Here is a 13,523-nt window from a genome sequence, read left to right on the forward strand (position 1 = left end):
TGCAAAGCTTGGTGTCATCTGCAAAGACTGAAATGCTACCATTAATTCCAGACCCTATATCATTTATAAAGGTATTAAAAAGTAAGGGTCCCAACACTGAACCTTGGGGTACACCACTGATAACTTTAGACCATTCAGAGTAAGAATCATTAACCACTACTCTCTGAATTCTATCTTTTAGCCAATTTTCTATCCATTTACAAACTGATCTTTCCAAGCCTGTAGACTTTACCTTACACATTAGCCGTGTGTGGGAAACTGTGTCAAACACTTTTGCAAAATCCAAGTACACCACGCCTCAGCCATCCCTCTATCCAAGTATACCACATCCACAGCCACCCCTCTATCCAAGTATACCACGTCCACAGCCCCCCTCTATCCAAGTATACTACGTCCACAGCCACCCCTCTGTCCAAGTATACCACGTCCACAGCCACCCCTCTATCCAAGTATACCACGTCCACAGCCACCCCTCTGTCCAAGTATACCACGTCCACAGCCACCCTTCTTTCCCAAGTATACCACGTCCACATTCACCCCTCTGTCCAAGTATACCACGTCCACCCCTCTGTCCAAGGTTTTACTTACCTCCTCATAAAAAGAAATCAGATTTGTTTGACAACCTCTGTCTTTCATGAATCCATGCTGTCTGTTGCTTAAAATATTTTTTTCCAGCAAGAACTCATCTATGTGGTCTTCTATTAAACTCTCCAATATCTTCCCAACTGTAGAAGTTACACTAACAAGTCTATAGTCACTTGGCAAAGACTTTGATCCCTTTTTAAATATAGGCACCACGTTGGCCCTACACCAATCCAGTGGTACTATTCCAGTCCATTACGAGTCCCTAAAAATTAAAAACAAAGGCTTAGAAATTACAGCGCTCAATTATTTTAGGATGCGTTGCCCATCTAGTGTGCCTGTTGTTTATTTCATTAACACCAAAGCAGCTGAAACAAATTAACAACCCCCTCTGCTACTTTACTGACCAGATCAATATCTCAGGAGTTTAACTGACTTGATGCTATATTTTGATTAAAAAGTGGTCCTTTCATTTTTTTTGAGCGGTGTATTTATAGTAATTTGTATGTCTCTCCTAACACACAGGAATACGCAGTGGTGAAAAGGGCATCTGGTGATCATGTGACACTCGGCAGCCAATCCCGTGTGTCAGGAGAATGGAGCAGGAAACGGAGAACCATCATGGAGCCTCCACCTCGCCTGATACCCGAGAGGAACAACGACAAGAAGATTCTGGAGGTCATCCACAAGATCACTGAGCTTCTGACGGGAGAGGTGAGCCATGTAAGGAGTTCTGGGACATTATCCTGGATCAGAAGCGGTATGTCTGGATGGTGATGGTATCATTGTGTGTGTCAGGTTCCTATCAGATGTCAGGAAGTCGCCATCTATTTCTCCATGGAGGAGTGGGAATATATGGAAGGACACAAGGATCTCTACAAGGACACTATCATTAAGGACCAGCAGACCCTCCCATCACCGGGTAAGAGAAGACTTCATTACCATTTACATCAATGGTTGTCAACTGATGTGTTAAAGGGGACCTCAAATCTGGGGCCACAAATAATGTTCAATATATGTAATGCTCGGGAGGAGTGTCAGAGATGCAGACCTAATAGAGGAAATGAGGGTCAGAGAGTGGGGACAGGATATGCTGTTGGTGGGGGAGATGGTGCAGAAGACAAAAACGAAGCTGGGAAGATGTTCCATGAGGCTGGTAGAGATCAATGCTATTCCACCAATAAATTTTCCCACTACAGACTGCTGAGGTCCAATGGCCACACATCATATACCAAAGGGCCACTCAGATTTACTGCTAAACGGCAGTCCTCCTGTGCAGAATCACGTGTGTGTGTATATATATATATGTATATGTATATGTATGTATATATATATATATATATATATATATATATATATATATATATACCGTATTTTCCGGCGTATAAGACGACCCCCCTAATTTTCAAGATAAAACATAGGTTTTGGGCTATACTCGCTGTATAAGACTACCCCCCTTTAGAAGCAAGGCAACACCATTGAAAAACATCAGATTTCTCATAGATCTCCAAGGTACCCTAGTACTGTAATACATGTAATCTCTCATAATATCTCCAAGGTACCCTAAGTATTACCAGTAGATGTAATCTCAAGACGCTGGCTGTGCGGGAATCCTGTACCGGTATACCGTATGTACCGTAGCTTCGGCTACATACAGTGTACCGCGCTGAGCCAATCAGGGAGAGCGATGTATTCTATTATTGAATGCAAAGCCTGCTCGGATTGGCAGAGTCAGAGAGGCGGGCTGATGTTACTCCGCCAATCTGAGCAGGCTTTGCATTCAATAATAGAATACATCGCTCTCCCTGATTGGCTCAGCGCGGTACACTGTATGTAACCGAAGCTACGGTACATACGGTATACCGGTACAGGAGTCCCACACAGCCAGCATCTTGAGAGATTACCGGTAATACTTATACTTAGGTTACCTTGGAGATATTATACTCGGAGTATAAGACGACCCCCCCCCATTTTTGGGGGATTTTTTTGAGGTTCAAAAGTAGTCTTATACGCCAGAAAATACAGTATATGTGATTCTGCACTTTCGCCTACAGGGGGCCACTTCTGCTGTGATTAATCACAGCAGAAGCTGATCTGTGGTCGCCGGGCACTGGATGTCCACTGGCACCCGCCAGGCAGAGACACAGAACGGAGCTATGCCTATTTAAACAAGACAGAGCTCAGTTCTGACAGGGGGGAAGGGATGGATTTTGTGTCCCTGCAAAGCAGGAAATAAAATCCATCACTTCCCCTAGTAAAAGCAACACACAGTACACAAAAACACTGGCTAGACACACATTTAACCCTTTGATCGCCCCTGATGTTTAACCCCTTCCCTGTCAGTGTCATTAGTACAGTGACAGTGCATATTTTTAGCACTGAGTACTATATTAGTGTCACTGGTCCCCAAAATTATCAAAAGTGTCAGTTAGTGTCAGATTGTTTGTCCCCCTATAAATCGCTGATTGCCGACATAACTAGTATAAAATAAAAAATTCCATAAATATATCCCATAGTTTGTAGACACAAACCAATCAATATTCGCTTATTGTTTTTTTTTTGTTTTTTTGTTTATAAAATATGTAGCAGAATGCATATTTACCACTTCTGGACTGGAAGGATTTCCCCCCTTAATGACCAGGCCATTTTTTGCGATTCGGCACTGCATTACTTTAACGAACAATTGCGCGGTCGTGCGACGCTGTACCCAAATAAAATTGGTCATTTTTTTCCCCACAAATAGAACTTTCTTTTGGTGGTATTTGATCACCTGTGCAATTTTTTTATTTTTTTGCGCTATAAACAAAAAAAGAGCGACAATTCTGAAAAAAAAACAAAAAAACAATATTTTTCACAATTTGCTATATAACATTGCCAAAAAGAAAATATAAAAATCAAAATGTTTTAACATTTTAGGCCAATTTGTTTTCTGCTACTGTACATATTTTTGGTAAAAAAAATCCCAATAAGCGTATTTTGATTGGTTTGGGCAAAAGTCATCGTGTCTACTAACTACGGGAAAGATTTATGTCATTTTTATTGTTTTCTTTTTTTTACTAGTAATGGTGGTGATCTGCGATTTTTAGCGGGACTGCGACATTGCGGCGGACAGATCGGACCCCTAACTGACATTTTTGACACTTTTGGGGGGACCAGTGACATTACTGCAGTAATCAGTGCTAAAAATATGCACTGTTACTGTAATAATGACACTGGCAGGGAAGGGGTGATCAAGGGGTTAAATGTGAGCCTAGGGGAGTGATTCTAACTGTATGGGGGAGGAACTTGTGGAATGACCATAGAGACCTGTGATCCTATATAAAAGGATCACATGCACTCTGTGATCATTCCAGGGAGAAGAACGGTCAGCTTTGATTTTGTTCAGTTTATTTGGGGACAGTGCCGTGAATTTTCTGTACAGGACGTTGCCTGCTCAGGACTGAGGGCTCTTGGGAGGAGTACTGAGGCAGAATTGCTGTTTTTAGTAAGCCCCCTGATAGCCCCTTCCACCAGCCACAACACTAGCAGCGCTAATGCACATATTCTACTGATAACAGTTTAAAGGTCACTCTTGCATGAGGAAAACAGATAAGATGACAAAGTCTGAAATTCGTATGCCAAATAATTCCAATGAGTATCAATCCAAAATGCAGGGAAAGGGTGTGAAGGATCTTTAATCATCCACCAAGCTTCCACCAAACACTGGTGCTCCCCCCTTTCTCTGGAAACTCACCAGACGATCGGTCAAAACTCTCCCTCAAAGGATATACCAATCCACCGGCATACGATTCCAGACTCATAGGATCGAAGTTCCATATGTCACTTACTAGCCTTCATATAACACTCCATTCAAGGTAGCATGAAAATAAACAGAGTGGGGGCACATAGTGTAATTCCGCAAACTTTAATGGAATATAAAACCAAAAACACACAAGCCCCTCTCCCCTCAAAATGTCTACTTACAAGAAGACATATGAATGAAGGCATTCAGTAAAAGTATGCACGCTCTGTGACCCCCCGCTGCATCGGTCTCGTGTTCTCTTAGATACCTGTAGCGTGGCATCAGTATTCAGGCGACCGTGCACACACGCCCTGACGCGTTTCGTCGTAAGGACTTCCACTGAGAGCAGTGGAAGTCCTTACGATGAAACACGTCAGAGCGTGTGTGCGCGGTTGCCTGAATACTGATGCCACGCTGGGCCACGCTACAGGTATCTAAAGAACACGAGACCGATGCAGCGGGGGTCACAGAGCGTGCATACTTTTACTGAATGCCCCACTCTGTTTATTTTCATGCTACCTTGAATGGAGTGTTATATGAAGGCTAGTAAGTGACATATGGAACTTCGATCCTATAAGTCTGGAATCGTATGCCGGTGGATTGGTATATCCTTTGAGGGAGAGTTTTGACCGATCGTCTGGTGAGTTTCCAGAGAAAGGGGGGAGCACCGGTGTTTGGTGGAAGCTTGGTGGATGATTAAAGATCCTTCACACCCTTTCCCTGCATTTTGGATTGATACTCATTGGAATTATTTGGCATACGAATTTCAGACTTTGTCATCTTATCTGTTTTCCCCATGCAAGAGTGACCTTTAAACTGTTATCAGTAGAATATGTGCATTAGCGCTGCTAGTGTTGTGGATTCATCTATTTAATTTTAGATCTTCTATTGCACCTTCATCCAATTTTTGTCTATTATAGCAGCTGCTTAGACCCATGTAGGGTGCTTTACATTTATATATAGAATTGTCATCTCTACATAATTAGAGCGTGGGGTGAGTGGGTGTTTTTGCAGTTGTTCCGTTGGTGTGCATTTACTTCACTCTTTTCTTAAATATCCCATGTTTTATTGATAACTTGTGTTTTCTCCATATTGCATCCCTCCAGATGCAGGAGATAACAGGAATAATGAAGAACGAGGTGATATTATCTCCCCGATTGGTGAAATTAAAGCTGAGGACCTCACGGCTCATTCTTCAGAAGGAAGTCTCATTACTCCAAATCTCCATCAGAGTCTTCACTGTGAGCTTCCCTCATCCGATCCCTCATCCGATCCCTCATCCGATCCTCCTGCACTCCGGGTTTATTTTCCTGATCATGATGGACCCACTGCCACCCATCCTACAGCTCCCACCATTGGTGAAGCTCCCTCGTCTTCTGAAGTTGGTGAACAGGTTATAGCAAAAGAGGAAATTGTCTCTCTTCAGACGAGTTATGTGGGGGACAAACCAAATTCATGTTCCAAATATCAAAAATATTTTTCTGGCAAACTGGAACTTTTCCGACATAACCGAGCCCACAAGGTGGAGAAGTTGTATTCCTGCTCCAAGTGCGGGAAAATCTTCATCCGCAAATCAATGCTTGTCATCCACAAAAGAACTCACACCAACCAGAAGTCGTATTCGTGTTCGGTGTGCGGGAAAGTTTTTCCACAGCAGTCAGATCTGGTCCGGCATGAGAAGGTCCACTCGGGGGTGAAGCCATATCCGTGTTCGATATGCGGGAAGCCTTTCTCACAGAAATCAGATCTTATGAAACACCAGACAGTTCACACGGGAGAGAAGCCATATTCCTGCCCCAAGTGCGGAAAGTGTTTTTCCCATAATTCCTCCCTTACCAGACACAAAAGGCTGCACACGGGGGAGAAGCCGTATTCCTGTAACGAGTGCGGGAAGTGCTTCCCTCGCAAACCAGATCTGGACAAACATGAATTGGTTCACACGAGGCAGAAGTCGCATTCATGTTCCAAATGCGAGAAATGTTTTTCACACAAATGGAATCTTATCCGACATGAAAAGGTTCACGGGGAGGACAAGTCCTATTCATGTCCCGTGTGCAGGAAAACCTTTACCCGTAGAGCCAACCTCCTCATACACAAAGAGTTCCACATAAGAGAAAAGCTGTTTTGGTGCTCGGTGTGTGGGAAATGTTTCTCTCAGCAAGCAGATCTTTTCAAGCACGAGGCAGTCCACACGGTGGTGAAGCCGCATGCGTGTCCGGAATGTGGAAAACATTTTATCCAAAAATCAGATCTGGCGAAACATCAGGTGGTCCACACGGGAGAGAAGGCTTTTTCCTGCTCTGAGTGCGGCAGATGTTTTTCCCATAGATCGTCCCTTACTAGACACGAGCGGCTCCACACAGGGGAGAAGAAGTCTCATGTGTGCAACCAATGTGAGAAAAGCTTTTCTCGCCAATCAGATCTCACCAAACATAAACTGGTTCACGCGGGGGAGAAGTCCTATTCCTGTATTGAATGTGGACAATGCTTTCTCCGCAGAACGGATCTTCTAGAACACATAACGGTTCACACGGGGGAGTTATATTCCTGTTCTGAATGTGGGCAGAACTTTTCCCGCAAGTTGGATCTTGTTGAACATGAGAAAGTTCACGTGGGGGGAGGAGACGTATTCCTTATCCAAGCGCAGGAAAAGTTTTCTCCAGAAGTCCTATCAACTCAGACGTGAAAGTTCACCCTGGGAGGAAGAACAAAATCCTGTTCCCAATGAGGAAACATTTTTTATACTAAAGTGGATTTTTCCGTATTTATCGGCGTATAACACGCACCTAAATTTTAGGAGAGAAATTTCAGGAAAAAAGCTGAAATTTAAAATAAACAGCTTTGAACTCAGAACATTTTTTTTTTAATCAAATGCAGTCTCGCCAGTGCCCACGAATGCAGCCTCATCAGTGCAGTGCCCACAAATGCAGCCTCGCCAGCGCAGTGCCCATACATGCAGCCTCGCCAGCGCAGTGCCCATACATGCAGCCTTGCCAGCGCAGTGCCCATAATTACAGCCTCGCCAGTGCCCATAATTGCAGCCTCGCCAGCGCAGTGCCCATAAATGCAGCCTCGCCAGTGCAGTGCCCATAATTGCAGCCTCGCTAGCGCAGTGCCCATAATTGCAGCCTCGCCAGTGCCCATAATTGCAGCCTCGCCAGCGGCAGTGCCTATAATTGCAGCCTTGCCAGCGCAGTGCCCATAATTACAGCCTCGCCAGCACAGTGCCCATAATTGCAGCCTCGCCAGCGCAGTGCCCATACATGCAGCCTCGCCAGCGCAGTGCCCATACATGCAGCCTCGCCAGCACAGTGCCCATACATGCAGCCTTGCCAGCACAGTGCCCATAATTACAGCCTCGCCAGTGCCCATAATTGCAGCCTCACCAGTGCAGTGCCCATAATTGCAGCCTCGCCAGTGCAGTGCCCATAATTGCAGCCTTGCCAGCGCAGTGCCCATAATTGCAGCCTCGCCAGTGCCCATAATTGCAGCCTCGCCAGCGCCCATAATTGCAGCCTTGCCAGCGCAGTGCCCATAATAACAGCCTCGCCAGTGCCCATAATTGCAGCCTCGCCAGCGCAGTGCCCATACATGCAGCCTTGCCAGCGCAGTGCCCATAATTACAGCCTCGCCAGTGCCCATAATTGCAGCCTCGCCAGTGCAGTGCCCATAATTACAGCCTCGTCAGTGCCCATAATTGCAGCCTCGCCAGTGCCCATAATTGCAGCCTCGCCAGCGCCAGTGCCCATAATTGCAGCCTTGCCAGCGCAGTGCCCATAATTACAGCCTCGCCAGTGCCCATAATTGCAGCCTCGCCAGCGCAGTGCCCATACATGCAGCCTTGCCAGCGCAGTGCCCATAATTACAGCCTCGCCAGTGCCCATAATTGCAGCCTCGCCAGCGCAGTGCCCATACATGCAGCCTCGCCAGTGAAGTGCCCATAATTGTAGCCTCGCCAGCGCAGTGCCCATAATTGCAGCCTCACCAGTGCCCATAATTGCAGCCTCGCCAGTGCCCATAATTGCAGCCTCGCCAGCGCCAGTGCCCATAATTGCAGCCTCGTCAGCGCCAGTGACACTATCCGAATCACTTTTAAAAATATCCAGGAAGCAGCGCCGAGAGGTAGAAGGGGGCGGGCGGTGTGGGCCCCGAGGAGAAGGAAGGACGCGCTGTCATCGGAAGTCCCGGCGCCTATGATAGACGTCGGCATAGGAGGCGGGACTTCCGATGACAGGTCATCCTTCCTTCTCCTTGGCGCCGCCCGCCCCCTTCTACCTCTCAGCACTGCTTCCTGGACTTTTCTTTTTTTAATATCGGCCGTATAACACGCACTGTTACTTTTTCCTCCATTTTTAGGAGGAAAAAGGGCGTGTTATACGCCGATAAATACGGTAATTGCACACAAATCGGTTCACAGATTAAAGTATACTATATTGGGACGCCTGCCTTTACATGTCAATGAACTTTAATGACATCCCGGTCTTAGTCTGTAGGGTTCAATATTGAGTTGGCCCACCCTTTGCAGCTATAACAGCTTCAACTCTTCTGGGAAGGCCGTCCACAAGGTTTAGGAGTGTCTATGGGAATGTTTCACCATTCTTCCAGAAGCCCATTTGTGAGGTCAGGCACTGATGTTAGACAAGAAGGCCTGGCTCTCAGCCTCTGCTCATCCCAAAAGTGTTCAATCGGGTTGAGGTCAGGACTCTGTGCAGGCCAGTCAAGTTCCTCCACCCCAAACTCACTCATCCATGTCTTTATGGACCTTGCTTTGTGCACTGATGCGCAGTCATGTTGGAACAAGAAGGGGCCATCCCCAAACTGTTCCCACAAAGTTACATAGTTACATAGTAGTTGAGGTTGAATAAAGACAACAGTCCATCCAGTTCAACCTGTACAGGTGTGTGTGTGTGTGTGTGTGTCACTGGCTTGATCATTTCCCATAACCCTGAATGTTGTGATCTGTGAGATGCATGTCCAAGAGTCTTTAAAAAGCTGGGAGTTTAAAAGTTGGGAGCATTAAATTGTCCGAATTGACTTGGTATGCTGATGCCTTAAGAGTTCCCTTCACTGGAACTAAGGGGTCAAGCCCGACCCCTGAAAAACAACCCCACACCATAATCCCTTCCTCCACCAAATGATTTAGACCAGTGCAAAAAGGAAGGTCCATAAAGACATGAATGAGTGAGTTTGGGGTGGAGGAACTTGACTGGCCTGCACAGAGTCCTGACATCAACCCGATAGAACACCTATGGGATGAATTAGAGCAGTGACTGTGAGCCAGGCCTTCTTGCCCAACATCAGTGCCTGACCTCACTAATGCGCTTCTGGAAGAATGTTCAAACATTCCCATAGGCACACTCCTAAACCTTGTAAACCTTGTGGACAGCCTTCCCAGAAGAGTTAAAGCTGCTATGGCTGCAAAGAATGGACCAACTCAATATTGAACCCTACGGACTAAGACTGGGATGCCATTAAAGTTCATGTGTGTGTAAAGGCAGGCGTCCCAATACTTTTGACAATATAGTGTATACCTAAAGGCAAAACTTTTTTTTTTTTAGTTTTGTATGGAGTGGAGAGGGATTATAGCACCTGTCAGTTTTGTATAGAGTGGAGAGGGATTATAACACCTGTCAGTTTTTATTGCTGTCTGTGCCCCCATTAGGGAGAGTCATCCTCTCTATTTGTCCTGTTTACCATTACCCTTGAAAGTGAAAGTAAAGGAAAATCCCAAATTTTGGGTTATCCCCAGAAAAGTAATAGCAGGAAATGTTTCAACGAGGTCTGGTGACCTTTGGGTCCCAAGAAATTCCCTTAATTTGCAGGAATTTCCTCTTACTTTCTGTTTGCCTATTGGACAGGAAGTAAAGGGAAATCTCAGCAATGGGACACACAATCTAACAGGGGTTATAACCCTTCCTCTCTCTATCCAAAATGAAAAAAAAAAAAAGCCTCTCAATCTATTTTAATGTTCCAGGAAGACTTATTTTTTTAGAAATGTGAAAAGGCTTTACATGGGGGGGGTTGAGTCATATTTCGAACATGGGACATGTTTTTCCCATGAATTGGATCTCCTTGAATGCCCAGTTGTTCGGAAGTTGTATTTATTCTCCTAATGTTGGACATGAGAGAGTTCATACGGAGGGAGGAGACATTTTCCTGATCCACGGGTGGGAAACGTTTTCTCCAGAAGTCCCATCATCTCAGACACGAGAGTTCACAGTGGGGGGAAAAGTCAAAATCCTGTTCCTAAAGTGGAAAACATTTTTACAGTAAAGTAGATTTTATTAAACTGGAAGCGAAAGATGTCTAATTTATGGAATTCAACTCCCATGAAATGTTAAGAGACTGAAAAGACTTGCTGTTCAGAAGTTGTATTTGATTTCTAAATGTGGGCAACATTTTTCCATTGAGTTGGATTTTATTGAGCATAAGAGAGATTGCATGGGGTGAAAGAGATTTATTCCTTATCCAAGTGCAGGAAAAGTTTTCCCCAGAAGTTCCATCATCTTTAGGCACGAAGGAACTTCCATTGAGGGAAAAGTCGAAATCCTGTTCCCAATGTAGTCAAAGGTTTTTACGGCAAAGCAGGTCCTATCTCACACAAAGCATTTTGAAAAAGCCAGATTTATGTTCCCGGGGAGGGAAGTGTTTTTTTTTTTTTGTGGAAGTCGACTCTCATTTAACGACTTTACATGGAGATTGAGCCGTGATTGTGTTCTGAACATGGGCAATATTTTTACCTATGTAACACTACCCCCTAGAGAGCTGCTGAGATTGGATTCCCCTGGGTTACCCGTAGCAACAGTCTGTAGAAACTTGTCACTTTAACACTTGGCTCAGACACTGAACAGTCCAGGGGATTTGGTTTTTTGTGTTTTTATTGGAACTTGGATAGGAGAAGGGATGAGTGGGATACTCCAACTTGGAACTATGCACAATATAGAGGGCATCTATCTGTAGGATGCGGCAAGGCCACTGCTTCACTCTTCCACTGAAGTGAAGATAGTAAATGTGATACTGTTGTGTTAAACCTTTAGAGTCCTAACTTGGCACCCCCTTTTCTCACTTGCTGTGTGTGCTAGCTCCCGTTCACTGACTCTCACTGGAGTGGTCCCCTTCCTTGGCAGACCTCCGGCAAGCTCCCTGGTACTCACGGACACTGTTTTTCCTCAGGTTGCTCTGCCACTTGCTCCACAGTCAGTAACCACTGGACCTCCTGGCTCAGCACCACACTTCTGGTCCACAAGGCCGACCGCCTGTGACCACCTTCCTCAGCAGCAGGAGGAGGGACAGCCGTCACCCTCCTCCTGGGACCTGGCTTCCCGCCCAAAGACACCCTGTCACATGTGCACGTGGCTTTTATAACATATCCCAGGATGCACCATTGTTGTGCCTACCCACTGGGATAGTCATAAAAGCCTGTGTGTCACTGGCTTTGTTTCCTCCACTGTCCAACAGGCTCCCCTATTGGATACAGTGGGGACACTCCCTCAGCCCAGATGAATCACACATGAACACATGCAACATGCCTAACTACTGATCAAGCTCCCCTGTGAAGCAGGCAAAGCAAACTATACTTTTTCTAGCACCTACCTAGGAGGGTGCTACACCTATGAAGAAGATCTCATCAAACACCTAGCTGTTCAGAAGTTGTATTCATTTTTCAAGTTTGGGCAAATTTTTTGCTTCAATTTGGATCTTTTTGAGCATAAGAGTTCACACGGGTGGGAAGAGACGTATTCCTTACCTAAGTGCGGAAAAAGTTTTCTCCAGAAGTTCCATCATTTCAGACATGAAGAAATTCACCATTGGGGAAAAAGTCTAAATCCTTTTCCCAATGTAGTATAAGGTTTTTCGGTAAAACAGGTCCTTTGTTGCCCAAATTTGGAAAATCAATTCAACTTCTGAACAGCTAGATGTTCAATGAGATCCTCTTTATGGGAAAAACATTACCAGGTCAGAGATGTCTAATTTATGCTCTGGGTGCGGAATTTTTTTTTCTAATGTCAACTCTCATGAAATGCACTTTTACATGGCGCTGAATAGTTTTTTCTGTTCTAAACCTGGGCACAACATCGCAAAAAACACATTTTATTGATCGTCTAGCTGTTCAGAAGTTGTATTCGTTTTCCTAAGTTTGACAACACGTTTCCTTCAAGATGGATCTTATTGAGCTCATATGGGGGGGGGGGGGGGGTTTCTGGCGGTTCCATCATCTCAGACATGAAGAAATTCACCCCTTGGGGAACAGTCGAAGTCCTGTTCCCACTGTAGTGAACGTTTTTTCGGCAAAGCATGTCCCTTGTTGCCCAAATTTGAAAAAAAGGAATACAACTTCCGAACAGCTAGATGTTTAATGAGACCCTCTTCATGGGAAAAACATTGCCCATTTTTAGAACACAAATCTGACCCAACCTCCATGTGAAATTGTTTAATGAGAGTTGACTTCCACAAAAAAAAAAACACTTTCCGCAACTGCAACATAAAATTGCCTTCTTCGAACTGCTCCACGTGGGAGTTTTTTTGACAAAGCAGGTCCTATCTCACATGAAGCAGTTTGAAGAAGGCAATCTTATGTTCCAGGTGCAGGAAGGGTTTTTTTGTGTGGAAGTTGATTCTCATTAAACAATTTCGCATGGAGGTTGAGTCATATTTGTGTTCTGAAAATAGGCAATGTTTTCCCCATGAAAAGGATCTCATCAAACACTTAGCAACATTTTTCCTTCAAGTTGGATCTTATTGAAGTAAGAGAATTAACACGGGGAGAAGAGACTTATTCCTTATCTAAGTACGGGAAAAGTTTTCTCTAGAAGTTCCTTCATCTCATACATGAAGGAACTCACCCTACGGGGAAAAGTCGAAATCCTGTTCACAATGTAGTGAAACGTTTTTTTGGTGATGTAGGTCCTTTTGCTACATTGGGAACAGGATTTGGACTTGTCCCCCTGGGTGAGTTCCTTCATGTCTGAGGTGATGGAACTTCTGGAGAAAAATTTCCTGCATTTAAAGAATACATCCCCCCTCTCTTCAATGCTCAATAAGATGCAACTTGAAGGAAAAATGTTGCTTAAATTTGAAAAATTAATACCTTTTCTGAAGGGCTCAGTGTTTGATGAGATCCTCTTCATGCCGAAAAAACATTGTTAATGTTCGGAACGCA

The 13,523-nt window shown here is 44.8% G+C and overlaps 1 protein-coding gene across 1 annotated transcript in view; it reads left to right on the forward strand.

The window, feature by feature from the left end:
* The window catches only part of LOC309556404 (uncharacterized protein), a 57,179-nt gene extending 50,128 nt beyond the window's left edge, over nt 1–7,051 (forward strand). The window contains exons 10-12 of the mRNA XM_082258867.1: nt 1,108–1,296; nt 1,381–1,504; nt 5,470–7,051. Coding sequence (XP_082114993.1) covers nt 1,108–1,296; nt 1,381–1,504; nt 5,470–7,049 — 1,893 coding nt within the window. The 3' untranslated portion in view covers nt 7,050–7,051. The remainder of the gene's footprint in view (nt 1–1,107; nt 1,297–1,380; nt 1,505–5,469) is intronic.
* The last annotated feature ends 6,472 nt before the right edge of the window (nt 7,052–13,523 follow it).

Source organism: Pelophylax lessonae (genome assembly GCF_965119305.1).
Source record: "Pelophylax lessonae genome assembly, chromosome: 5".
NCBI lineage: Eukaryota > Metazoa > Chordata > Amphibia > Anura > Ranidae > Pelophylax > Pelophylax lessonae.